At 45.4% G+C, this 27,377-nt stretch overlaps 1 protein-coding gene across 3 annotated transcripts in view; it reads right to left on the reverse strand.

Annotated features, from left to right (window-relative positions):
- Window positions 1–27,377, reverse strand: part of LOC118388821 (contactin-2-like) — an 89,076-nt gene that overhangs the window by 15,621 nt on the left and 46,078 nt on the right. For 2 of the 3 annotated variants that reach the window (XM_052527105.1, XM_035778308.2), the window contains 4 exons: window positions 11,351–11,488; window positions 5,074–5,215; window positions 4,783–4,955; window positions 4,403–4,498 (listed from right to left, as the gene is read on the reverse strand). In XM_052527105.1, the coding sequence (XP_052383065.1) occupies window positions 4,403–4,498; window positions 4,783–4,955; window positions 5,074–5,215; window positions 11,351–11,417 (478 nt within the window). In that variant the 5' untranslated portion in view covers window positions 11,418–11,488. Of the gene's footprint in view, window positions 1–4,402; window positions 4,499–4,782; window positions 4,956–5,073; window positions 5,216–11,350; window positions 11,489–19,736; window positions 19,805–27,377 lie in introns of those variants that run through there. The other variant, XM_052527106.1, reaches the window with a different exon arrangement.

Below are 27,377 nucleotides of genomic sequence, written 5' to 3' on the forward strand. Positions count from 1 at the left end.
ACAAAGTGGCATAGTTAAAGTGGCTAGTGATACATGTATTACATAAGGATGCAGTAGATGATATAGAGTACAGTATATACGTATACATATGAGATGAATAATGTAGGGTATGTAAACATTATATTAGGTAGCATTGTTTAACCTGTTACTCCTCCCCCCTACTTTTTCGAACATTCTGTTAAAAATCGCGCAACATTTCAGCGCCCTGCTGCTCATGCCAGGAATATAGTATATGCATATGATTAGTATGTGTGGATAGAAAACACTCAGACGTTTATAAAACTGGTTAAATCACGGCTGTGAAAATAACAGAACGTGTGTTTCATCGAAAAGTGCATGAAAATCTGATCACTGAAAATGGAAAAATGGAAAATATATAATAATAATAATATATGCCATTTAGCAGACGCTTTTATCCAAAGACTTACAGAACCCATTGAACCCATAAAAGGTGAACCACATTTAATGGGGCTGAGGTTGTAATACCTACAGCTTCCACACGTTGTCTAGAGTCTTGTCATTTGCCTACTATTTGTTTCTTGGTCAAACAGAAGCAAGGCAGCGCAGTTCTTCCGGTCTCCGACCGGATATTTTGATTGGGATTTACCCGGACATTATTTCCAGACGGACAGCTAAAGAATATACTTCGCCTCGTGATCAATTTGATCGCTTATTAACGTTTACTAATACCTAAAGTTGCATTACAAAAGTATTTTGAAGTGTTTTGTGAAAGTTTATCGTGGACTTTTTTCATTAAAAAAAATGACGTTACGTTATAAGACGCAATTTTTTTCCGTTTATCACACAGTCTTCATAGATCGATATCTAGGCTATATATGGACCGATTTAATCGAAAAAAAGACCCAATAGTGATTATGGGACATCTAGGAGTGCCAACAAAGAAGATGGTCAAAGGTAATGAATGTTTTATATTTTATTTGTGCGGTTTGTGTAGCGACGACTATGCTAATTATTTTGTTTACGTCCCCTGCGGGTCTTTTGGGGTGTTACATGCTATCAGATAGCTTCTCATGCTTTCGCCGAAAAGCATTTTAAAAATCTGACTTGTTGCCTGGATTCACAACGAGTGTAGCTTTAATTCAATACCCTGCATGTGTATTTTAATGAACGTTTGAGTTTTAACTAGTACTATTATCATTTAGCGTAGTGCATTTGCATTTCCATATGTCTAGATGGGACGCCTGCGTGTCAGGTAGGAGCAAGAGGTTAAAGTGGCTAGTGATATATTTTACATCATTTCCCATCAATTCCCATTATTAAAGTGGCTGGAGTGGAGTCAGTGTGTTGGCAGCAGCCACTCAATGTTAGTGGTGGCTGTTTAACAGTCTGATGGCCTTGAGATAGAAGCTGTTTTTCAGTCTCTCGGTCCCAGCTTTGATGCACCTGTACTGACCTCGCCTTCTGGATGATAGCGGGGTGAACAGGCAGTGGCTCGGGTGGTTGTTGTCCTTGATGATCTTTATGGCCTTCCTGTGACATCAGGTAGTGTAGGTGTCCTGGAGGGCAGGTAGTTTGCCCCCGGTGATACGTTGTGCAGACCTCACTACCCTCTGGAGAGCCTTACGGTTGTGGGCGGAGCAGTTGCCGTACCAGGCGGTGATACAGCCCGACAGGATGCTCTCGATTGTGCATCTGTAGAAGGTTGTGAGTGCTTTTGGTGACAAGCCAAATTTCTTCAGCCTCCTGAGGTTGAAGAGGCGCTGCTGCGCCTTCTTCACGATGCTGTCTGTGTGGGTGGACGCCGAGGAACTTAAAACTTACTACCCTCTCCACTACTGTTCCATCGATGTGGATAGGGGGGTGTTCCCTCTGCTGTTTCCTGAAGTCCACAATCATCTCCTTAGTTTTGTTGACGTTGAGTGTGAGGTTATTTTCCTGACACCACACTCCGAGGACCCTCACCTCCTCCCTGTAGGCCGTCTCGTCGTTGTTGGTAATCAAGCCTACCACTGTTGTGTCGTCCGCAAACTTGATGATTGAGTTGGAGGCGTGCGTGGCCACGCAGTCGTGGGTGAACAAGGAGTACAGGAAAGGGCTCAGAACGCACCCTTGTGGGGCCCCAGTGTTGAGGATCAGCGGGGTGGAGATGTTGTTGCCTACCCTCACCACCTGGGGACGGCCCGTCAGGAAGTCCAGTACCCAGTTGCACAGGGCGGGGTCGAGACCCAGGGTCTCGAGCTTGATGACGAGCTTGGAGGGCACTATGGTGTTAAATGCCGAGCTGTAGTCGATGAACAGCATTCTCACGTAGGTATTCCTCTTGTCCAGATGGGTTAGGGCAGTGTGCAGTGTGGTTGAGATTGCATCGTCTGTGGACCTATTTGGGCGGTAAGCTAATTGGAGTGGGTCTAGGGTGTCAGGTAGGGTGGAGGTGATATGGTCCTTGGACTAGTCTCTCAAAGCCATTCATGATGATGGAAGTGAGTGCTACGGGGCGGTAGTCTTTTAGCTCAGTTACCTTAGCTTTCTTGGGAACAGGAACAATGGTGGCCCTCTTGAAGCATGTGGGAACAACAGACTGGGATAGGGATTGATTGAATATGTCCGTAAACACACCAGCCAGCTGGTCTGCGCATGCTCTGAGGGCGCGGCTGGGGATGCCGTCTGGGCCTGCAGCCTTGCGAGGGTTAACACGTTTAAATGTTTTCCTCACGTCGGCTGCAGTGAAGGAGAGTCCGCATGTTTTAGTTGCGGGCCGTGTCAGTGGCACTGTATTATCCTCAAAGCGGGCAAAAAGTTATTTAGTCTGCCTGGGAGCAAGACATCCTGGTCCGTGACGGTGCTGGTTTTCTTTTTGTAATCCGTGATTGACTGTAGACCCTGCCACATACCTCTTGTGTCTGAGCCGTTGAATTGAGATTCTACTTTGTCTCTATACTGACGCTTAGCTTGTTTGATTGCCTTGCGGAGGGAATAGTTACACTGTTTGTATTCGGTCATGTTTCCAGTCACCTTGCCCTGAGTAAAAGCAATGGTTTGTGCTTTCAGTTTCACGCGAATGCTGCCATCAATCCACGGTTTCTGGTTTGGGAATGTTTTAATTGTTGCTATGAGAACGACATCTTCAATGCACGTTCTAATGAACTCGCTCACCGAATCAGCGTATTCGTCAATGTTGTTGTCTGACGCAATACGGAACATATCCCAGTCCACTTGATGGAAGCCATCTTGGAGTGTGGAATCAGATTGGTCGGACCAGCGTTGAACAGACCTCAGCGCGGGAGCTTCTTGTTTTAGTTTCTGTCTGTAGGCAGGGATCAACAAAATGGAGTCGTGGTCAGCTTTTCCGAAAGGAGGGCGGGGCAGGGCCTTATATGCGTCGCGGAAGTTGGAATAGCAATGATCCAAGGTTTTTCCAGCCCTGGTTGCACAATCGATATGCTGATAAAATTTAGGGAGTCTTGTTTTCAGATTAGCCTTGTTAAAATCCCCAGCTACAATGAATGCAGCCTCCGGATATATGGATTCCAGTTTGCAAAGAGTCAAATAAAGTTCGTTCAGAGCCATCGATGTGTCTGCTTGGGGGGGGAATATATACGGCTGTGATTATAATCGAAGAGAATTCCCTTGGTAGATAATGCGGTCGACATTTGATTGTGAGGAATTCTAAATCAGGTGAACAGAAGGACTTGAGTTCCTGTATGTTGTTGTGGCCACACCACGTCACGTTGACCATAAAGCATACACCCCCGCCCCTCTTCTTACCAGAAAGATGTTTGTTTCTGTCGGCGCGATGCGTGGAGAAACCAGCTGGCTGCACCGTCTCCGATAGCTTCTCTCCAGTGAGCCATGTTTCCGTGAAGCAAAGAACGTTACAGTCTCTGATGTCCCTCTGGACTGCTACCCTTGCTCGGATTTCATCAACCTTGTTGTCAAGAGACTGGACATTGGCGAGGAGAATGCTAGGGAGTGGTGCACGATGTGCCCGTCTCCGGAGTCTGACCAGAAGACTGCTTCGTTTTCCCCTTTTTCGAAGTCGTTTTTTGGGGTCGCCAGCTGGGATCCATTCAGTTGTCCTGGGTGAAAGGCAGAACACAGGATCCGCTTCGCGAAAGTCATATTCTTGGTCGTACTGATGGTGAGTTGACGCTGCTCTTATGTTCAGTAGTTCTTCTCGACTGTATGTAATGAAACCTAAGATGACCTGGGGTACCAATGTCAGAAATAACACGTAAAAAAACAAAAAATGCATAGTTTCCTAGGAACGCGAAGCGAGGCGGCCATCTCTGTCGGCGCCGGAAGTGTGTGTGTGTGTGTGTGTGTGTGTGTGTGTGTGTGTGTGTGTGTGTGTGTGTGTGTGTGTGTGTGTGTGTGTGTGTGTGTGTGTGTGTGTGTGTGTGTGTGTGTGTGTGTGTGTGTGTGTGTGTGTGTGTGTGTGTACCTGGGTAGTGGGCGGGGGCCTGGCAGGCCAGGAAGGCTCCTGCACCCTCGTACACTGTCTGCGGGCTCTGCCCTTCCCCTGAGAAGTCATGGAGGTCTAGAAAAACAGTAAAGAAGGATATCACAAGAAGATAGAAAACAAACTACACGAGACAATGAAAAAAACCTCAATTAAATTCAGTCAAGTGTACCACAAGACGAAAGTGTACTTCTCACTGAGCAATTTCTTATTTTCACTATATAAACCAATCAATGGAATGAGATGAGATCCACAGAAAAGAAAGTTTGATGAATAACAACGGGGATCCAATACATCTTGATTAATATGCATCAACACAGAGAATGGTAAATACATAAATATGAATAAATGAATGTACTCACAGCCGAATTTGAGATTGGCGACGCGGCTGAGTATGGTGCCACAGCGGTTCATGGCCAGACACTGGTAGGAGCCTCCGTCACTGCCGTACTGGGGACCACTGATCACTAGGTTACCGGCTACCAGTGTATACCGGAGGTCCCCTACCGGGACATTCGTACCATTCACATGCCACCTACCGGACAGGGAAGGGAAGAAGTTACATAACGCTGAAGAGATGAGCACTTAGTACCTGTACCACCTCTCTGATGACTGCTTCTCTGATGTGTGTGTGTGTGCATGTTTGTTCTTACCTGTACGTAGCAGCAGGGCTGGCTCTAGCCTGGCAGTTGAGAGTAACTGTTCCCTTACTGAGACCTTCTGGGTAAACCACACTGCTGGGCTGCTCCTCAAACACTGGCCCACTGTCATGACCCGTTATGCACACGTCCCCGCCTGTCAACACACACACACACACACACACACAAAATCAGAATGACCAACCACCCAATTTCCTACTACCAGCCCCTTCCAACCAATCAAGATTAAGAGAAAACAATTAGATTCCAGATTTAAGGGTCTTTCCCTTTTCAAACTGTATTCAACTGGAACTGTGTTGTGCTGCGGCTGTTGAAAGACACTAACATTTCAAAACAACTTGTTCTGTATTACTATAACATATTTTTTCTTAATTAAACGGAAAGGGAGCATCCCCAAAACACCATGTATCACCATTCAGAAATTCAGTTGGTGGTAAATACGAGTTTCATCTGTGCTTTGGGAAGCCAAAGTCAGAAAATGTGGAATTGTCTAATTGAATGAGAAATGTTCACAAATTACAGTGGAAGTATTTGATTAAATGTAATCTAATCCATTTTAATCTCATCTAAATAATGTACTCTGGGATGGTGTTGAGATGGCCTGTTTTCCCCTATTCCCTGTTCCCCTGACAGAAAACCCATAATTATGTGTTCATGGCTCAGAGATGTGTGTGTGAGTGTGAGTGTGAAGCAGGAGTTGTGCAGGCAAGCATTATGGTAAAACAACCATCTGCACTGAAAGTGGGAGTGAGATCCAAAGGGTGGGAGTCTGGAGGGGATACAGGCTGTCAGGGGCAATACTGTTCAGTACGACAGTGATGAAGAGAGAACGAGGGGAGAGGGACTTAAATGGGGAGAGGACATAGAGGTGAAGAGTGAAAAAGAGATTGAGTGTTGGGGTGGCGAGAGGGAGGAGAGGCGCAGGTAAAGGTGGAGAGGGGGATGAACAGAGGAGAGTAGAAGAGTGGAGGGGTGGAGAGAGAGGGAGATGAGAGAAACAGAAGGTGCAGTAGAAACAGCCGGTTGGAACAGACAGCTAGCTATTCTCCAGGTACACAGAGAATCTGTCCGTGTTATACAGCGCAAATTGGGTTAGAGACGCCTCATGAACATATGGGAATCTAATGCTGAATCCTCGTGGCACAAAAAGTGTGTGCGAGAGAGAGGGAAAGAGGGAGGGAGGAAATAAAAGATAACAGGAAGAGATGGTGCGTTTGCACATGAGCATGTGTGCGTACATGTGTGTGTGTGTGTGTGTGCGTACATGTGTGTGTGTGTGTGTGTGTGTGTGTGTGTGTGTGTGTGTGTGTGTGTGTGTGTGTGTGTGTGTGTGTGTGTGTGTGTGTGTGTGTGTGTGTGTGTGTGTGTGTGTGTGTGTGTGTGTGTGAGAGAGAAGAGTCCCTGTGCAGTCAAAAACTATGAGGTTGGAATAACACTGTAAAATGTTGACAATTATGATAATGCCCTTATAGTGAAGGAGTTGTTCAAAAACATCGCTTTAAATTTCAGTCTGTTTTGGTGCGATAGAGTGTGGGTTTATACCCTGATGAAGACAGCTTGGCTGTCGAAACGTTGGTATTACATTTTTGCATCTGAGCTCCAAGAGTGTGCGGCTCTCTTTTATTTTCAAGTTTCTACTCCGCTAGCCAGCACCTCGTCTTAATAGGTGTGCGTTTCTTTTTCTTCTAGATCATAGAGTGTGGGTTTGCCTGGTGACAGCACCAGGCAGTACAAGATAATAGACCAATAACAAAGAGAGAGTTTCAAACCTCTCTGCCAAAAACAGCACTTTTTCTGGTATTGTTGTTCGTTTTCAATTAAAATGGTTTTTAAAAAATCACAGTAAGGTACTTCAATTATTACCCAGAAATTATTTGATATTGAGATAAAAATAGCTGCATTGGACCTTTAAATCTGGGGCAGTGAGAGACACACAGGCTGTTTGGGGACTCTCTAATCAGTCTCTCCTCTCTCCGGGTGTTTGCTATGCTGGGGTGCTAGGATGCTGTGTGTGTGTGTGTGTGTGTGTGTGTGTGTGTGTGTGTGTGTGTGTGTGTGTGTGTGTGTGTGTGTGTGTGTGTGTGTGTGTGTGTGTGTGTGTGTGTGTGTGCGTGCGTGCGTGTGTGGAGGGGGACGGCAATCCCCCAACCATACAGAAGATACATTTCCAAATAATGTCATACCCTGGAAACATCCAAACCTACCAGCTAACAGTGCTGCATGTTAGAAACCTGCCATACAAACCACTGTTCGTGTTCATTTTGAGGTGTGGCAATGAGAGAAGACAATGAGTATCTCTCAATATCTAAATATCAAATCATTTTGACTCTCTCTCTCTCTCTCTCTCTACTACTACACCTGCTGTCTCAACCTCTGAATGCTCGGCTATGAAAAGCCAACTGACATTTAATCCTTAGGTGGTGACCTGTTGCACCCTTTACAACCGCTGTGATTATTATTTCACCCTGCTGGTCATCTACGAATGTTTGAAGAACGATCTGGCCTTTAATGGCCAATTACTCATATAATCTCTACCCGGCACAGCCAGAACAGGGCTGGCCACCCCTCGGAGCCTGGTTCCTCTCTAGGTTTATTTTTAGGTTACTGTTTATCTAGGGAGTTTGTCCTAGCCACTGTGCTTCTACATCTGCATTGCTTACTCTTTGGAGTTTTAGGCTGGCTATGTTTTTAAGCACTTTGACATCTGCTGGCTTTATAAAATACAGTTGATTGATTGATTTGATTGAACGAATAGGCCCATTCTTTCACAGCAACAAAACAGAATAACCTGAGGTAGGCTAACTATGAACTTCCCAACCAAACAGCCCAACAGTTCTTTATCGTCAGATACTGTCACGCCCTGGTCTAAGTATTTTGTGTTTTTCTTCATGTATTGGGTCAGGCCAGGGTGTGGCATGGAGTTTTTGTATTGTGGTGTGTTTTGTCTTGGGGTTTTGGTGTGTATGTATTTGGGATTGTAGCTAGTGGGGTTATCTAGCAAAGTCTATGGCTGTCTGGAGTGGTTCTCAATCAGAGGCAGGTGCTTATCGTTGTCTCTGATTGGGAACCATATTTAGGCAGCCATATTCTTTGAGTTTGTCGTGGGTGATTGTCCTGAGTGTCTTGATGTCCTTGTGCTGTGTTAGTTGACACAAGTATAGGCTGTTTTTGGTTTTCACTATGTTTATTGTTTTGTTGAGTTTGTGTTTATTCGTGTTTACGTTGTTTAAATAAACATGGATCGCAATCGACACGCTGCAGCTTGGTCCGACTCTCCTTCACCATATGAAAACCGTGACAGATACATTCAATGTTCCTGTTGTGTCCTTGGGTGTGTCTGTGTGTGGGGTAGTATGTGTACTGGTTTTCCTACATTCTCAGGACCCCAATATCCCAACATTTTACCTGAAATAATCATTATTCTACGGTGTAGATCCTCTCACAAGTTGCCTGATCCGCTCCTCCATCATTGGAATTATGACAGGTAAGCTTGCATGCATGATACAAACTTTGATTTTGTTAACTAGCTAAATAAGTTATTTTAATGACTGTTTTTTCGAATGTGATTAAGTCATAACTGTCACACCCATGCATATTATTTAAAAAGGCACTGATGTTCAAGTTGACATACAGTTCATCGGAAAGTATTCAGACCCCTTGACCTTTCCACATTTTGTTATGTTTCAGCCTTATTCGAAAAATGCATTAAATTTGATTATTTCCCTCAATCTACACACAATATCCCATAATGACAAAGCAAAAAAAGGTTTTTAGAATTGTTTGCAAATGTATTAAAATGAACAATGAAATATCACATATGCATAAGCATTCAGACCCTTTACTAAGTACTTTCTTGAAGCACCTTTGGAAGCGATTACAGCCTCAAGTACTTTTGAGTATGACGCTACGAGCTTGGCACACCTGCATTTGGGGAGTTTCTCCTATTCTTCTCTGCATATCCTCTCAAGCTCTGCCAGCTTGGATGAATATCCTTGAGTGGAGAGTCGCTGCACAACAATTTTCAGGTCTCTCCAGAGATGTTTGATCGGGTTCAAGTCCAGGCTCTGGCTGGGCCACTCAAGGATATTCAGAGACTTGTCACAAAGCCATTCCTGAGTTGTTTTGGCTGTGTGCTTACGGTCATTGACCTGTTGGATGTAGAACCTTCACCCCAGTCTGTGGTCCTGAGCAGGTTTTCGTCAAAGACCTCTCTGTACTTTGCTCCGTTCATCTTTCCCCTCGATCTTGACTAGACTCCCAGTCCCTGCCGCTGAAAAAGATCTCCACAGCATGATGCTGCCACCACCATGCTTCACCATAGGGATGATGCCAGGTTTCCTTCAGATGTGACACTTGGCATTCAGGCCAAAGAGTTCAATCTTGGTTTCATCAGACCAGAGAATCTTGTTTCTCATGGTAAGAGAGTCCTTTAAGTGCCTTTTGGCAAACTCCAAGCTGGCTGTCATCTGCCTTTTGCCTTTTCCGTCTTGCCACTCTACCATAAAGGCCTGATTGTATGTGTTTATGAGTGTGGCCTTGTATATGACTGTCTGTGTATTTGATTCACTTCGTGTTTACTGAGCATAGAAAGTTAACAAATACTGGGTGTGTCCATTGGGATGTATGAGCGTGTGTGTCTGTTTCTGGGTTTCTGTGGCCTTGCATCTTTTGCCAGAGTGTGTATGTATACTCAGCAAAAAAAAAAAGAAAAACGTCCTCTCTCTGTCAACTGCATTTATTTTCAGCAAACGTAACATTTGTATATATTTGTATGAACAAAGTAGTGCGCTATATAAGCACCCGTTGTTGGCACCCGCAGGTGTGATGTTCCGTTGTACCGATCCCGTTGTAGGTGTTGTTACACGTGGTCTGCCACTGCGAGGACGATCAGCTGTCTATCTGGTCTCCCTGTAGCGCTGTCTTAGGCGTCTCACAGTACGGACATTGCAATTTATTGCCTGGCCACATCTGCAGTCCTCATGCCTCCTTGCAGCATGCCTAAGTAACGTTCACGTAGATGAGCAGGGACCCTGGGCATCTTTCTTTTGGTGTTTTTCCAGAGTCAGTAGAGAAAGGCCTCTTTAGTGTCCTAAGTTTTTCTAACTGTGACTTTAATTGCCTACCGTCTGTAAGCTGTTAGTGTCTTAATGACCGTTCCACGGGTGCATGTTCATTAATTGTTTATGGTTCATTGAACAAGCATAGGAAACACCCATTACAATGAAGATCTGATGAAGTTATTTGGATTTTTACGAATGATCTTTAAAGGCAGGGTCCTGAAAAAGGGAGTTTTTTTTTTTTTACTGAGTTTATGTATGTGTGACTCCTCCTTCATGTTGGGTATTGATTAATACTGTACTAAGTTTTGTTTATGCAGATTGTGTGTGTGTGTGTGTTCGTGTAAGCATGTGTGATTCACTTCATCAACAGTCCAACGGAGCATTGATGAGGCTAATAATTACAATTTCATAGACTGTGCTGTCCACAGGGATTGACTATGAGTAACTGCACATTTGGCACCATGAAATCATTTCAACAAAGGAACGCTACACCATCTTCATCTATCATTCATGAGATCGCTGAATTATTTCAACTCTGTCATCAAGTAAATAAATAAACAAAAAAAAATCTAATCCCTTGTGCCCGCTGGTCTAAAATAACAACATGAAATTTTAATCTGGCCTGAAGCCCCCCAGAGGCGCAGGGCCCTTACTTTTGGTTCTCCAGACACACACTCAACCCCCAAACCCACCCATCGCACACCAAACCATCAGTCTGATAAGATGCATGGTCATGTTGAGTGTGTGTACGTGTCTGGAGTGAGAGGCTGTGGGGGCTAGGGGAGCACAATAACTGAAAGAGGTTGCATGTGGGTGGGAGAGGGAGATTATAATAACAACGACTGAGATAGTGGATGTGTTCATATTGATGGGGAAGTAGCCCGGAGCTGAAGTCCATCCTAATTTACTAGTCAATTCAGGAAGTGAACAGCACTCTTATGGAAATGTCATTTTATCCAATTCACCATCCAGGACTGACAGTAGCCACATTCCTTGGTAGTATTGAAAGATTCGAACTAATGGAGTGGACGTGAGAGGAGATCTGACAGTAAGTGGTGATGCGAGGAGGAACGGAACTGACATTGGAACATAGGGTAAGGAGAATAAAAGAGAAAGGGGAGGAGAGGGAAATAGAGAAGACAGGAAGAGATGAGTGGAGAGGAGGGAGGAGTAAACAGAATATATAACACAGAGAGAGAGAGAGAACTTACCGACAGCGTAGCTCAGAGCTAATGAGCTGAGGCTCAACAGAATCATTCTCACGCTCCAACGCACCATTCTCACGCTCAGATCAGAACTGAACCGGATCAGAACCACACCAGAAGGAAGGAGAAAAGGCTTATCAGTGCCTGTGGAGAACAAAAAGAATGGCAGATTTATTATTTATTATTTATTTATTTATTACTACAAGGCTAGCTCTCTATTGCTAACACATGATCTATACGCAGCAACACTCTCCTTTTCTAAACATCCTCACAGTACAGGGTCTCTAATGTCTGTGGACTGAAACAATGTGTAACACTACAGCGGGGGTTTGTCCAAATGGCGCACACTTCCATACATAGTGCATTACTTTTGACCAGAGCCTTATGGGCCTCGGTCAAAAGTAGTGTGCTATATAAGCAGTAGGGTGCCATTTGGACAAGCACCCCTACTAAGTATTCTCCAGTGGCCTTCTCTCTTCAATAGCTATATCTCCCGTTGCCTTTCACACACCCAGGAGACTGTCTTCCCGCGCTCTACTTCAGGTTACATTACAGAATAAACACTATAGCCTAAGGTAGATAGACAAACAGATAGTATGGGTCATTCTTGGTACACAGCATTGCAATTATCTCTCTCTGGCAATGTGAAAAAGCAGCTTGGGGGAAGAATGGTTGAGGTAAGAGCATTCGCAGTGATTTAAGATAGATTTTTGTTGAGATTACATAAAATGTATTGCTCTTAAATAAATCGTAGTGCTCTTATGTTCAATTTATAACTCTTTCACAAGGTGCAAACAGAACAACTCCTTGACAATGTCTTCTCTGACCTTCTTATTCTCCCTCCCTCTTTCTCTTACCCTCCTCTCCTTTCCTGTCTCGTTTTCTCTCTCTCAGCTGGAAATGCTGGCAAGACACCCACCTAATCTAAAAATCAGCATTACATGACAAAAAAAATAACTTAAAAACACAATAGCCTAAGACGATCGTGGAAAGCAACGAGCGGGTTTTCATTCGTTAAGTGTTTTATTCTCTTCAAATCCAATAGGTCCAAGGTCTTTAGAGAGAAACATCAATAAGCCAGGAAGGTTCTGGCTCTTTAACTCGGAAGCTGGCACAGAAGGTAGAATTAGATCTAGTACATCTGTCGGAACTTCTCCAGACAGCTCACAGCCTAGTAGGCTAATTTACAGACCAGGAACAAGTTACTCCATGGCAGAATTCCCTGGACAGACCCGGCTAACATAATCTACTCTGTCAGCCTGTGTTTTCCCTCTGTGCTCTCCCTCTGTGCTCTCCCACTCTCCCCAAACTGTCACCTTCTGACACTTCACTGGATACTACTGTTATTAAACACACAGAGAGAGAGGGGGGTGAGATAGAGATATGAGAGGGGGATAGGGAAGAGCGAAAGAGAAAGATGGGAATAAAAAAGAGCAGAGAGAGGAGAGAAAAACAGACAAAAAGCGAGTCAGGCAAAGAGAGAGATATATCGCATCAAATCAGCTCACAGCTTAATGACTGTGGAGGAGGAGGAGGAGATGAGAGCATATCACATTGCTCTCACGTCTTCATCGCACCACAGCCAAACAACTGGGTCTGGTTCAACAGTCAGCTCAAAGTAGATAGAAACATTCATATGACATTCTTTAATAGGGCTTGGATACACTGAAATGATGACATGACAAGACAATTGGGTAGTAGTGACAACCAGGAAAAGTATCTGGTTGCTTTGCAATGGAGCATGACTCCTGCAGATGCAGGTGCGTCACTTTAAAGATCAACGCCGTCAATTTGTTGCACCTGATGATTTCCATACGGCATCTCATTGCCAGCCAAACCGACTACCAACAACCAGGTGTTGTGCATTTAGCAATCAACGGAACCACAACTGAACAAAACACGTCTCAACCCTCAGGGAATGAGAGTTTCCTGTAAATCGGTCCATATGAATTGTCGTATCAGGGTAAAATCTGTCCAATATGTGCAGTCAGTGCAGACCCTTCCATTTCTGTGTGTAGCGCTGGGGAATATTGTGTCCCATTGACGATCCTCAGGGTGAGTCACCCATCAGTGCACACCTCTTCCTCTCTTCCTCGCTCTTCCTCACTTCCTCATCTCTCTGCTCCTGTAATTGGAACTCAGAACTCTGACACATTCTGACCGATAACAGTAATGGAACCAGCACTGTTCCAGTCTAGACAGGAAGCGTTCCTCCCGTGAGCACTGATCTAGGACCTGCTTTACCCTCTCCTAATCCTATGACCACAAGGGGGAAATCACAAAACTGACCTTAGATCATTGTTGTCTGTTTTGATCTCGGCTGAATTATTTTGGGCTGTTTCTGGGGGCCGGCTGGTCCAAGCAACTTAACCAAGGACCACAGATGGACTGTTTTATGAGGAGTGGTTCAAAACTGATTGTGTCTCTGGAGAGGAGAGGGCCCAGATTGGTGATTCTACATCTACAGTTTAGAGTGAGCAGGAAAGAGAGGGTACACACACACACACACACACACACACAGACAGGTCCTGAAATTAGAACCATGTGCGATTGATTGTATTATTAGTGTCATGCAAGGATGCACAGCCTACATGCACTTATAAGACACTGTTTTCGCTGTAGCAAAATAAAATAATTTGTCTGAGTGTCTCTGATGGCTGATTGCAGACTCAATGTGTACCACTCTCTCACTCAGATGCTTGTTTCCTCAGTTTGAGTTCAGCCGGCTATACTGCAGCTCTCTTAGCAGCCCCTTCGCTAACAACAAAACGCCACACACACGCTCTCCACACAGTATGGATGGCTGGAGATCGAGCTAAGCCTTTTAAGGATGCTCCTCTGTCAGTGTGGTTGTTTTCCCAGAGGCCCCTCAGTTATCCACCATTATCTGCACATTCTTCACATAATATGGATGACTGGGTCCGGATCACAGTAAAGGGCGGCTGGTACTGTATAGGACGGCTGGTGCTGTATTCCATCTTTGCGGTGTGCAAGGCTAGTGTGTGTGTGTGAGGGGGAGGGGGGGGGGGTATGCTGTAGTTGAGTGCTTGAGTTAACACAGACTTCACTTGTGTGGAGTGGAGTGTTGGTCTGATTGCTGGAGAAATCTCTGCAGCTCACTCCCTCTCTTCTCTCCCCTCCTTTTCACAGTATTCTTCTATGTGTTCCTCTCCTCCATCCATATACACTGAGTCAACACAGACTGAGCAATGGCGCTAGCAGAGATGGTCTTCTCGTTTCAGGTTCTTAGAAATCTATGCAGTTCTTTGTTATTTTATGTATTATTTCTTACATTGTTAGCCCAGAAAATCTCATGTGTTATTACATACAGCCGGTGAAGAACTATTGGATATTAAAGCGATGTGAACTTACCATCATCACGCCCAGGAATACGTCTTTCCCAAAGCGTATCCTTTGCTCGGACCTCCACCCTGGACATACGATCTTATCCCAGAGGCCGACCCAAAACAACGCGGTCGCCGCAGGAGAGGCTGACGGAGCGGCCTACTGGTCAGACTCAGAAGGCGAGCACAGGATCCACCGCTTCCGAGCATATTACTTGCCAATGTCCAATCTCTAGATAACAAGGTGGACGGAATTAGGGCACGAGTTGCCTTCCAGAGAGACATCAGAGATTGTAACATTCTCTGTTTCACGGAAACATGGCTCACTCTGGATATGTTGTTAGTCGGTACAGCCACCCGGTTTCTTCAAGCATCGCGCCGACAGAAACAAACATCTCTCTGGTAAGAAGAAAGGCGGGGGTGTATGCCTTATGATTAACGACTCATGGTGTATTCACAACAACATACAGGAAATCAAGTCCTTTTGATCACCTGACCAAGAATTCCTGACAATCAAATGCCCACTGCATTATCTTCCAAGAGAATTCTCTTTGATTATAATCACAGTTGTGTACACCCCCCACCCCCACCCCCAAGCAGATCCCTTGTCGGCCCTGAAAGAACTTCACTGGACTCTATGTAAGCTGGAAACAATACATCCCGAGGATGCATTTAACAAAAATAACCTAAGAACAATACTTCCAAAATTCTATCAGCATATTGAATTTGCAACACGAGCTGCTAGCATTCTGGGTCATTGCTACTCGAACTTCCGCGATGCATACAAAGCCAACTCCCGCCCTGCCTTCGGCAAGTCTGACCATGACTCCATTTTTTTGCTCCCAGCCTACAGACAGAAACTAAAACAGGAAACGCCCGTGCTTAGGTCAATACAATGCTGGTCTGACCACGCTTCAAGATTGCTTCAATCACGTGGACTGGGATTGTCACGCCCTGGTCGAAGTATAGTATGTTTGTCTTCATTTATTTGGTCAGGCCAGTGTGTGACATGGGTTTTTGTGGTGCGTTTTTGTCTTGGGGTTTCGTGGGGTGTCTAGCATAGTCTATGGCTGCCTGAGGCGGTTCTCAATCAGAGTCAGGTGATTATCGTTGTCTCTGATTGGGAACCATATTTAGGCAGCCATATTCTTTGAGTATTTCGTGGGTGATTGTTCCTGTCTCTGTGTTTGTAGTCACCAGATAGGCTGTATAGGTTTTCACGTTCCGTTTGATGTTTTTTATTGTTCGTGTTTTTATTTTTTCAATAAACATGTATGGAAATTACCACGCTGCATTTTGGTCCGACTCTCCTTCGACGGAAGAAAACCGTAACAGGGATATGTTCCCGGATAGCCTCAGACGACAACATTGATGTACAGTTGAAGTCGGAAGTTTACATACTTAGGTTGGAGTCATTAAAACTCGTTTTTCAAAAACTGCACTAATTTCTTGTTGACAAACTATAGTTTTGGCAAGTCGGTTAGGACATCTACTTAATGCATGACACCAGTCATTTTTCTAACAATTGCTAACGTACATATTATTTTACTTATAATTCATTGTATCACAATTCCAGTGGGTCAGAGGTTTACATACACTAAGTTGACTGTACAGCTTGGAAAATTCCAGAAAATTGTCATGGGTTTAAAAGCTTCTGATAGGCTACTTGACATCAATTTAGTCAAATCTAGGTGTACCTGTGGATGTATTTCAAGGCCTACCTTCAAACTCAGTGTCTCTTTGCTTGACATAATGGTAAACTCAAAAGAAATCAGCCAAGACCTCAGAAAAAAAATTGTTGACCTCCAAGTCTGGTTCATCCTTGGGAGCAATTTCCAAATGCCTCAATGTACCACATTCATCTGTAAAAACAATAGTATGCATGTATAAACACCCTGGGACCACGCAGCCATCATACCGCTCAGGAAGGAGATGCATTCTGTCTCCAAGAGATGAACGTACTTTGGAGCAAAAAGTGCAAATCAATCCCAGAACAACAGCAAAGGACCTTGTGAAGAGGCTGGAGGAAACAGGTACAAATGTATCTATATCCACAGTAAAACGAGTCTTATATTAACATAACCTGAAAGGCCTCTCAGCAAGGAAGAAACCACTTTCAAAACCGCCATAAAAAAGTTTTGCAACTGCACGGTTTGCAACTGCACATGGGGACAAAGATCGGACTTTTTGGAGAAATGTCCTCTGGTCTGATGAAACAAAAATAGAACTGTTCGGCCATAATGACGATTGTTATGTTTGGAGGAAAAAGGGGGAGGCTTGCAACCTGAAGGACACCATCCCAACCATGAAGAACGAGGGTGGCAGCATCATGTTGTGGGGGTGCTTTGCTGCAGTAGGGACAGGTGCACTTCACAAAATAGATGGCATCATGAGAAAGGAAAATGATGTGGATATATTGAAGCAACATCTCAAGACAGATCAGTCATGAAGTTATAGCTTGGTTGCAAATGGGTCATCCAAATGGACAATGACCCCAAGCATAGTTCCAAAGTTGTGGCAAAATGGCTTAAGGACAACAAAGACAAAGTATTGGAGTGGCCATAATAAAGCCCTGACCTCAATCCTATAGAACATTGTGGGCAGAACTGAAACGCGTGTGCTAGCAAGGAGGCCTACAAACCTGACTCAGTTACACCAGCTCTGTCAGGAGGAATGGGCAAAAATTCACCCAACCTATCATGGGAAGCTTGTGGAAGGCTACCCGAAACGTTTGACTCAAGTTAAACGATTTAAAGGCAATGCTACCAAGTAGTAATTGAGTGTATGTAAACTTCTGACCCACTGGGAATGTGATGAAAGAAATAAAAGCAGAAATGAATCATTCTCTACTATTATTCTGACATTTCAGATTTGAAAAATAAAGTGGTGATCCTAACTGACCTAAAACAGGGAATTGTTTCTAGGATTAAATGTCAGGAATTGTGAAAAACTGAGTTTAAATGTATTTGGCTAAGGTGTATGTAAACGTACAACTTCAACTGTATACGCTGACTTGGTGAGCGAGTATATAAGCAAGTGCATCGGAGATGTCGTACCCTCTGTGACTATTAAAATGTTCCCTAACCAGAAACTGTGGATTGATGGCAGCATTCGCACAAAACTGAAAGAGTGACCCACCGCTTTAATCATGGCAAGGCGACCAGAAACATGACCGAATACAAACAGTGCAGCTATTCCCTCCGCAAGGCACTCAAACAAGCAAAGCGTCAGTATGGAGACAATGTAGAGCCGCAATTCAACAGCTCAAACATGAGACGTATGTGTCAGGGTCTAGAGTCAATCATGGATTACCAAAAGCAAATCAGCCCCGTCGCGGACATTGATGTCTTGCTTCCAGACAAATTAAACAACTTCTTTGCTTACTTTGAGGACAATACAGTGCCACTGACACAGCCCACTACCAAAGCCTGTTGGCTCTCCTCCGTGGCCAACGTGAGTAAAACATTTAAACGTGTCAACCCTCGCAAGGCTGCCGGTCCAGATGGCATCCCCAGCCGTGTCCTCAGAGCATGCGCAGACGAGCTGGCTGGTGTGTTTATGGACATATTCAACCAATCCCTATCCCAGTATGTTGTCCCCACATGCTTCAAGGTGGCCACCATTGTTCCTGTTCCCAAGAAAGCTAAGGTAACTGAACTAAATCCCTATTGCCCCATTGCACTCACTTCTGTCATCATGAAGTGCTTCGAGAGACTAGTCAAGGATCATATCACCTCCTGATACCCTAGACCCACTGCAATTTGCTTACTGCCCCAATAGGTCCACTGACGATGCAATCACCATCACACTGCAAACTGCCCCTATCCTATCTGGAAATGAGAAATACCTATGTAAGAATGCTGTTCATTGACTACAGCTCAGCATTTAATAACACCATAGTACCCTCCAAAGGTGCAACAGCGCCTCTTCAACCTCAGGAGGCTGAAGAAATTTGTCTTGTCATCTAAAACCAATCAACTTTTACAGATGCACAATTGAGAGCATCCCGTCGGGCTGTATCACCCCCTGGTTCGGAAATTGCACCGCCCTCAACCACAAGACTCTCCAGAGGGTAGTGCGGTCTCCACAACACATCACCGGGGGCAAACTACCTGCCCTCCAGGACACCTTCACCACCCGATGTCACAGGAAGGCCAAAAAGATCATCAAGGGCAACAACCACCTGATCCACTGCATGTTCACCCCGCTATCATCCAGAAGGCGAGGTCAGTACAGGTGCATCAAAGCTGGGACCGAGAGGCTGAAAAACAGCTCCCATCTCAAGGCCATCAGACTGTTAAACAGCCATCACTAACATAGAGAGGCTGCTGCCAACACAGACTCAAATCTCTGGCCACTTCAATAAAGGGACTGAAAATGTATTACTAGTCACTTTAAATAACGGCACTTTAATAATGTTTAAATATCCTACATTACTCATCTCATATGTATATACTGTATTCTACACCATCTTGCCTATGCCGCACGCCATCGCTCATCCATATATTTATATGTACATTACATATTCTTATTCATCCCTTTACATTTGTGTGTATAAGATAGTTGTTGTGAATTTGTTAATTACTGTTAGGTATAACTGCATAGTCGGAACTAGAAGCACAAGCATTTCGCTACACTCGCATTAACATCTGCTAACCATGTGCACGAGACCTATAAAATTTGATTTGAGTGTGTTTGATGGTACTTTTGGCAATTGACATTCATATTCATATGTGTCATAATGCTGCCTCCCAAACCACATCCCACAGACAGACACCACAACACCTCTTTCTCCATCTATCCCACCATCGTTCAGTACTCTCCTTGTCTACCTTCTCCTCCCTCCATCCCTCCATCTCTCCATCCCTCCATCTCTCCATCCCTCCATCCCTCCATCCCTCCCTCTAAAGTTGTCATGCTCCATAAAGGAGGGAAGGACTGCCTGAGGCCATGGAGCTTTTAGCTCAGCCCAGACATCTGCCAACAGGACACACACTCCCACAAGGACCACACACACACACACAGGACACTCTCATAATGGCACTTACCACCCCAGGTGGGCTGTTTGGGACACCGCTCTGTGCAGGGGGAAGGAGAGAGGGAGGAGGAGAGGATGAAAAAGGAGGTGGGAAGGGGATGACTGACAGGGACACCAGAAGATAAAACCTTTAATTATTGAAGTCATTTTTTATCAGCTAAGATCCCAACAGTCCTGCCCTACCCTCTGTGGTGACAACTAATATCCTGTCTGCTCTGGCCTTGGAGCGTGACACACACACACACACACACACTGCTCTGAAATGTCCCGTCTTCTTGGCGATAACCATCTCTTTAGCAGGTGTTTGATGAGAAAGCAGAGGGTGTTAGCTGTCCCTGCCAGGACCCCTGAGAACATCAAACATAACACTGATCTGGTCCCTAAATCCATCTCTGGGATGAACTGTGGTGATTGGGAGGCTTCTACATCATACACCTCTGTGAATAACACACACACACACACACACACACACACACACACACACACACACACACACACAGAGAGATCCCTAGCTGTTGATTCAAAGATAAAGAGGCTTGAAGATGGAGACGGCTGATATTGCAGCGTGAGATGACAGCCACTGGCAGCATGACTGGAATCATAACTTAGTCATCACATCAAACACACACACACACACAAAGGTAGAGATCATTACCACACCTTAGTAAGGAAGGTCAGGGACAGCTTAGCTGCAATTTCACAGGTAAATTGATAAATAGCTCCAGATTTCAACACCTAATAATATAATGCACATTACGTCAGTTTCACAGCTGGAAGATGTAGCACAGATATCTGTGACAGTCACATTAGCATTATCCTGCACATGCACACACAATATATCCTCCGGGGTGTATGGAATTCACACTCAACCTGACTTTAATGGTTTGACTACAATTCATACTATTGGGCTTGCAAATCTGACAGACAAAGAGTACTCTACACACATACTTTGGCAGGCACAGACTGTAATGGTTTTGACTTGAGGTTATTGTTTGTGGGGGTGCCAGGTACAGTGCCTTGCGAAAGTATTCGGCCCCCTTGAACTTTGCGACCTTTTGCCACATTTCAGGCTTCAAACATAAAGATATAAAACTGTATTTTTTTGTGAAGAATCAATAACAAGCGGGACACAATCATGAAGTGGAATGAAATTTATTGGATATTTCAAACTTTTTTAACAAATCAAAAACTGAAAAATTGGGCGTGCAAAATGATTCAGCCCCCTTAAGTTAATACTTTGTAGCGCCACCTTTTGCTGCGATTACAGCTGCAAGTCGCTTGGGGTATGTCTCTATCAGTTTTGCACATCGAGAGACTGACATTTTTTCCCATTCCTCCTTGCAAAACAGCTCGAGCTCATTGAGGTTGGATGGAGAGCATTTGTGAACAGCAGTTTTCAGTTCTTTCCACAGATTCTCGATTGGATTCAGGTCTGGACTTTGACTTGGCCATTCTAACACCTGGATATGTTTATTTTTGAACCATTCCATTGTAGATTTTGCTTTATGTTTTGGATCATTGTCTTGTTGGAAGACAAATCTCCGTCCCAGTCTCAGGTCTTTTGCAGACTCCATCAGGTTTTCTTCCAGAATGGTCCTGTATTTGGCTCCATCCATTTCCCCATCAATTTTAACCATCTTCCCTGTCCCTGCTGAAGAAAAGCAGGCCCAAACCATGATGCTGCCACCACCATGTTTGACAGTGGGGATGGTGTGTTCAGGGTGATGAGCTGTGTTGCTTTTACGCCAAACATAACGTTTTGCATTGTTGCCAAAAAGTTCAATTTTGGTTTCGTCTGACCAGAGCACCTTCTTCCACATGTTTGGTGTGTCTCCCAGGTGGCTTGTGGCAAACTTTAAACAACACTTTTTGTGGATATCTTCAAGAAATGGCTTTCTTCTTGCCACTCTTCCATAAAGGCCAGATTTGTGCAATATACGACTGATTGTTGTCCTATGGACAGAGTCTCCCACCTCAGCTGTAGATCTCTGCAGTTCATCCAGAGTGATCATGGGCCTCTTGGCTGCATCTCTGATCAGTCTTCTCCTTGTATGAGCTGAAAGTTTAGAGGGACGGCCAGGTCCTGGTAGATTTGCAGTGGTCTGATACTCCTTCCATTTCAATATTATCGCTTGCACAGTGCTCCTTGGGATGTATAAAGCTTGGGAAATCGTTTTGTATCCAAATCCGGCTTTAAACTTCTTCACAACAGTATCTCGGACCTGCCTGGTGTGTTCCTTGTTCTTCATGATGCTCTCTGCGCTTTTAACGGACCTCTGAGACTATCACAGTGCAGGTGCATTTATACAGAGACTTGATTACACACAGGTGGATTGTATTTATCATTAGTCATTTAGGTCGACATTGGATCATTCAGAGATCCTCACTGAACTTCTGGAGAGAGTTTGCTGCACTGAAAGTAAAGGGGCTGAATAATTTTGCACGCCCAATTTTTCAGTTTTTGATTTGTTAAAGAAGTTTGAAATATCCAATAAATGTCGTTCCACTTCATGATTGTGTCCCACTTATTGTTGATTCTTCACAAAAAAATACAGTTTTATATTTTTATGTTTGAAGCCTGAAATGTGGCAAAAGGTCGCAAAGTTCAAGGGGGCCGAATACTTTCGCAAGGCACTGTAGGTTTTGCCTACCAGAGAAAATATTGCTTTCTCCTTTTTGTGTGTCAGGGAATGAGTCCCGTCTGGTCCGTGAAGTCTACACCGATACGAAGGACTCATGCAAAAGTCAGTATGGACATACACTTTTCATAAATCCTTAAAACATTGGAAATAACTTCAAAACAACTGTTCTGTTGCATGGGTTGTATTACCAACATAAATAATCACACATAATAATATAACAAACAATAAGCTCTGGTTCCTCAAGAAAAGTCCTGTACCTCAGTCCGAAAAGATTCCAGCCCGGTAAAGGAGTTGAGTGAACTCAAGTGACCTTAGTCACGAAATGTTTGTCCGTTAATAAAAGTGTTGGGTAAACCCAGTCTCTATCATACAATCAAAATATCAAACTCTTTTACCACACAACCCTAAAGAGAATCAAATCTCAGTAGTTTTCAACTACAACTTGTCACGCCCTGATCTGTTTCACCTGTTCTTGTGATTGTCTCCACCTCCTCCAGATGTTGCTTATTTCCCCAGTGTATTTATCCCTGTGTTTCCTGTCTCTCTGTGCCAGTTTGTCTTGAATGTTTTCAAGTCAACCAGCGTGTTTTTCGATGCTCCTGTTTTCTATTCTCTTTTTCTAGTCTTCCCGGTTTTGACCCTTGCCTGTTTTTACGGGACTCTGTACCCGCCTGCCTGACCCTTCTGCCTGCCCTGACTTCAAGCCTGTCTGCCACTCTATACCTATTGGAAACTCAGAATCTGGTTTTGACCTTTTGCCTGTCCACAAACATTCTCTTGCCTACTCCTTTTGGCTTATAAATAAACTACACAGACTCTAACCATCTGCATCTGGGTCTCGCCTTGTGCCCTTATAGTACGAACGGGCCATGACAGACCCAGCAGACTCGGACCAGCTTCGCTACGCTGTCCCACTGCAGGGAGCCACCAGCGGGAGACATGAGGAGCTGTTACAGGACCTTTTGGAAGGGCTCCGTTCCTTGACGGAATGCAACGACCAAGGGTTTAAGGAGATTATAGAGCAATCAGGGAGTTAGCTCAGAGGCTGCCTGCTACCACTAAGAAACCCCAACCACCCAGTAATTATTTCCCCTATTAGTGGTGAGCTTGTACAACCTACCCCATGAACCCTGCTTACCTCCTCAGGAGTGATATTCTGGGCGTCCTGGTACCTCTTTCCCAGTGCTATCTTATTTATGAGCTACAGCCATCTTTGTTTCCTTCAGACCGATCTAAGATAGCAGATGTTATTACGCTAATATCTGGAAGGGCGCTCTCCTGGGCTACGGCAGCTTGGGAGCAACAATCCACCATTTGTTGTTACCTGGAGGATTTCATGGCAGAAGTTAGGAAGGTATTCAATTATCCGGTATCCGGGAGAGAGGCGGCCAGTAAACTTCTTGAATTACGTCAACTCCCGTAGTGTGGCAGACTACGTGGTTGATTTTCACACATTGGCCGTCGAGAGTCCCCGGAATCCGGAGTCTCTTTTCAAAAAGTTTTTTCACAGATTATCTGAGGTGGTAAAAGATGAACTAGCTGCTCGGGAACTACTGGTGGACCTCAACTCCCTCATTGCCCTCACCATTAGAAATGATGGACGCCTAAGGGAAACACAGGTGTGAGAGGAGGTCTGGTCTCGGGCACACTCGTTCATCCACAGTGGCTCGCTCACCCCCGAGGGAACCCGGAAGTCCCCGAGAATGTTTTTTCCAAGAGGATCCGAAGCCACCCGAGCTCCCTCAAGAATCATCGACGATGTGTGAGTCGGATATACCAGAACCTATGCAACTGGAAAGAGCTAGATTATCACCTAGAGGACGTTCACATATGCTAACCTCCAACAGTTGTCTGTATTGCGGTGCTGCGGGGCATTTCATTGCTACCTGGTGACCTGGTGACTCCCCTCTCTGCACTCACCTCTCCCAAGGTACCGTTCACATGGTCCCCAGCAGCAAACAAGGCTTTTGTGGATTTGAAGCAACGATTCACCACTGTCCCATCCTCATTCATCCGGATCCAACCCGTCAGTTTGTCGTGGAGGTTGACACTTCCGACATGGGAGTAGGGGCCGTTCTTTCCCAGCGATCCGTCCAGGACCAAAAGCTTCATCCCTGTGCCTTCATATCCCATCATCTCAACTTGGCAGAGAGGAACTATGACGTTGGCAACCGGGAACTCCGAGCAGTAACGATGGCCCTGGAGGAGTGGAGGCATTGGCTGGAAGGGGCGGAACATCCATTTTTGGTTTGGACCGACCACAAGAATTTGGAATATCTCCGCACAGCCAAGTGCTTTAACTCTAGGCAGGCCCGGTGGGCTCTGTTATTAGCTAGGTTTAATTAAACCATCTCCTACTGCCCAGGGTCCAAAAATGTGAAGCCGGACGCCCTTTCCCGTCTGTACAGTTTCGCTGCCAAACCCTCAGAATCAGAGACCATTCTCCCTGCCTCATGTTTGGCGGCTGCGGTTGTCTGGGGTATTGAGGCTCTGGTTCGCAAAGCACAACATTCCCAGCCGGACACTGGGGGAGGCCCGGCTAAAACGGATGTTCGTTCCATACTCGGTCCGGTCCCAAGTCCTGGAATGGGCTCACTCCTCCAGGCTTACCTGTCATCCAGGTGCTCATCTTACCCTGGCTTTCCTCCAACAGTGCTTCTGGTGGTCCACCATGGCTCCTGATGTCTCGGCCTTCGTTGCTGCATGCATGGTGTGTTCCCAAAAACAAGACTCCACAACAAGCTCCGTCTTGTCTTCTCCAGCCACCTTCTGTTCCTCATCGTCCCCGTTCCAATATTTCCCTGGATTTTGTCACTGTGCTTCCTCGGTCAGATGACAACACCACCATCCTGACGGTGGTTGACAGGTTCTCCAAGGCCACCCATTTCATTCCTCTTCCTAAATGACCTTCCGCTATGGAGACGGCCCAGCTCATGGTACAGCACGTCTTCCAAATCCATGGACTCCTGGTCGACATTGTCTCAGATTGGTGTCCTCAGTTTTCATCCCGATTATGGAAGGCGTTCTGTACCCTTATCGGGTCATCAGCCAGCCTGTTCTCCGGGTTTCATCCCCAGTCCAACGGCCAGTCAGAGTGAGCTAATCAAGATATGGAGACGGCACTCCGGTGTCTTGCTGCCAGTAACCCCGCCACACGGAGTCAGCAACTGGTCTAGGATGAATATGCCAGGAACACTCTCCCCTGCTCGGCTACTGGACTATCCCCCTTCGAATGCTCCATGGGATATCAGCCTCCGCTCTTCCCAGAGCAAGAAGTGGAGGTCAACATACCTTCAGCCCAGATGTTCGTCCGTCGCTGTTGGCATACCTGGAAAAGAGCTCGGGCGGCTCTTCTCAAAACCTCCAGGTATCGTCGACAAGCAGACCGCCACTGGACTCTGGCTCCTCGCTATCAGATCGGGCAGAGGGTATGGTTGTCCACTCGGGACCTACCCCTCTGGGTAGAATCCCGTAAACTTTCCCCTCATTTCATTGGTCCTTTCCCCATTTTTAGAGACGTTAGTCCCACTGCTATCCATCTGCTGTTGCCCCGTACCCTCCGTGTTCACCCTACTGTTCATGTGTCCAGGATTAAGCCCTTGTCTCACAGTCCTCTGTCTTCTGTTTCTAGGCCCATCCCCCCCCGGGTCATTGATGTCCAGATGGCATATACGATGAGACACCTCCTGCGGGTTCGACAACGGGGAAAGGGTTTCTAGGACCTGGTTGACTGGGAGGGTTATGGTCCGGAGTAGAGGTGCTGGGTTCCTACTAAAGACATCCTGGACCCGGCCCTCATCGCCCATTTTCACAGTCGACACCCCGTTCAGCCAGGTATGTGCCCAGGTAGGACACCAGGTGGCGTCCCTAGAGGAGGGGGGGTACTATCATGCTCTGTTCTGTTTCAGCTGTTCTTGTGATTGTCTCCACCTCCTCCAGGTGCCGCTTATTTCCCCATGTATTTATCCCTGTGTTTCCTGTCTCTCTGTGCCAGTTTGTGTTGTATGTTTTAAAGTCAACCAGCGTGTTTCCCGATGCTCCTGTTTTCTATTCTCTTTTGCTAGTCTTCCCGGTTTTGACCCTTACCTGTTTTTTTCTGGACTCCGTGCCCACCTGCCTGACCCTTCTGCCTGCCCTGACTTTGAACCTGTCTGCCACTCATTACCTATTGGACTCAGAATCTGGTTTTGACCTTTTGCCTGTCCACGACCATTCTCCTGCCTACTCCTTCTGGACTATAAATAAACTACAAAGACTCTAACCATCTGCCTCCTGGGTCTAGCCTTGTGCCCTTATACAACCAACCACAAATCAACACGGTATAAATCACACTCAAACAAATGAAATACCGTTTGCAAAAAAAGTTGTAGTCAGACAATCCAATCCGCCAACAGATCTCCAGCACAGAAAGGCCATGACAAAACAGCGGAGACCAAATGGGATGTGTAGTCCAAAGGAAGAAATTAGTGGATCCGATCCTGCTTAAACTTGAGACAAAGCTACAAAGCACACTTTTAAATACAACAACACACAGCTTCGGAACTGAAGGTTGAACACATCTTCATTCGCACCAGCATCACAACTACCTTTTTCGCATCTGATGCTGGCTATTTAATTGGGAATTAAAGGGGAAGCGTCCTATTGGAAGGAGAAGCAGAGATGGTTCAGACAAATTCATGGCCGTCACAAGACACACAGGCACTTTTTTGTATACTCACTCAGTGTCTTTCCCTGACTCTCCCTCTCTCGCTTACTTACTTTCTCTCTCACACTGTGAACTACTCCCCACCCGACCCAATCCCCCAGCCGCCACATGGCACAGAATGATGTTGTCAGAGTTGGCAAGGATGTGTGTATCACATTCTCTCTCTGTGTCTCTGTGTCTGGCCCTGGGCATCTCAGACCGGTAGTCACTGACATGGTCAGACACTGAAGGTGACTCCAGTCATGACCAAGTCTGAGCTAATACACCCAGAGATGCACGCACACACACGCATGCACACACACGC

This window comes from Oncorhynchus keta, chromosome 10 (assembly GCF_023373465.1).
Source record: "Oncorhynchus keta strain PuntledgeMale-10-30-2019 chromosome 10, Oket_V2, whole genome shotgun sequence".
NCBI classification, from domain to species: Eukaryota; Metazoa; Chordata; class Actinopteri; order Salmoniformes; family Salmonidae; genus Oncorhynchus; species Oncorhynchus keta.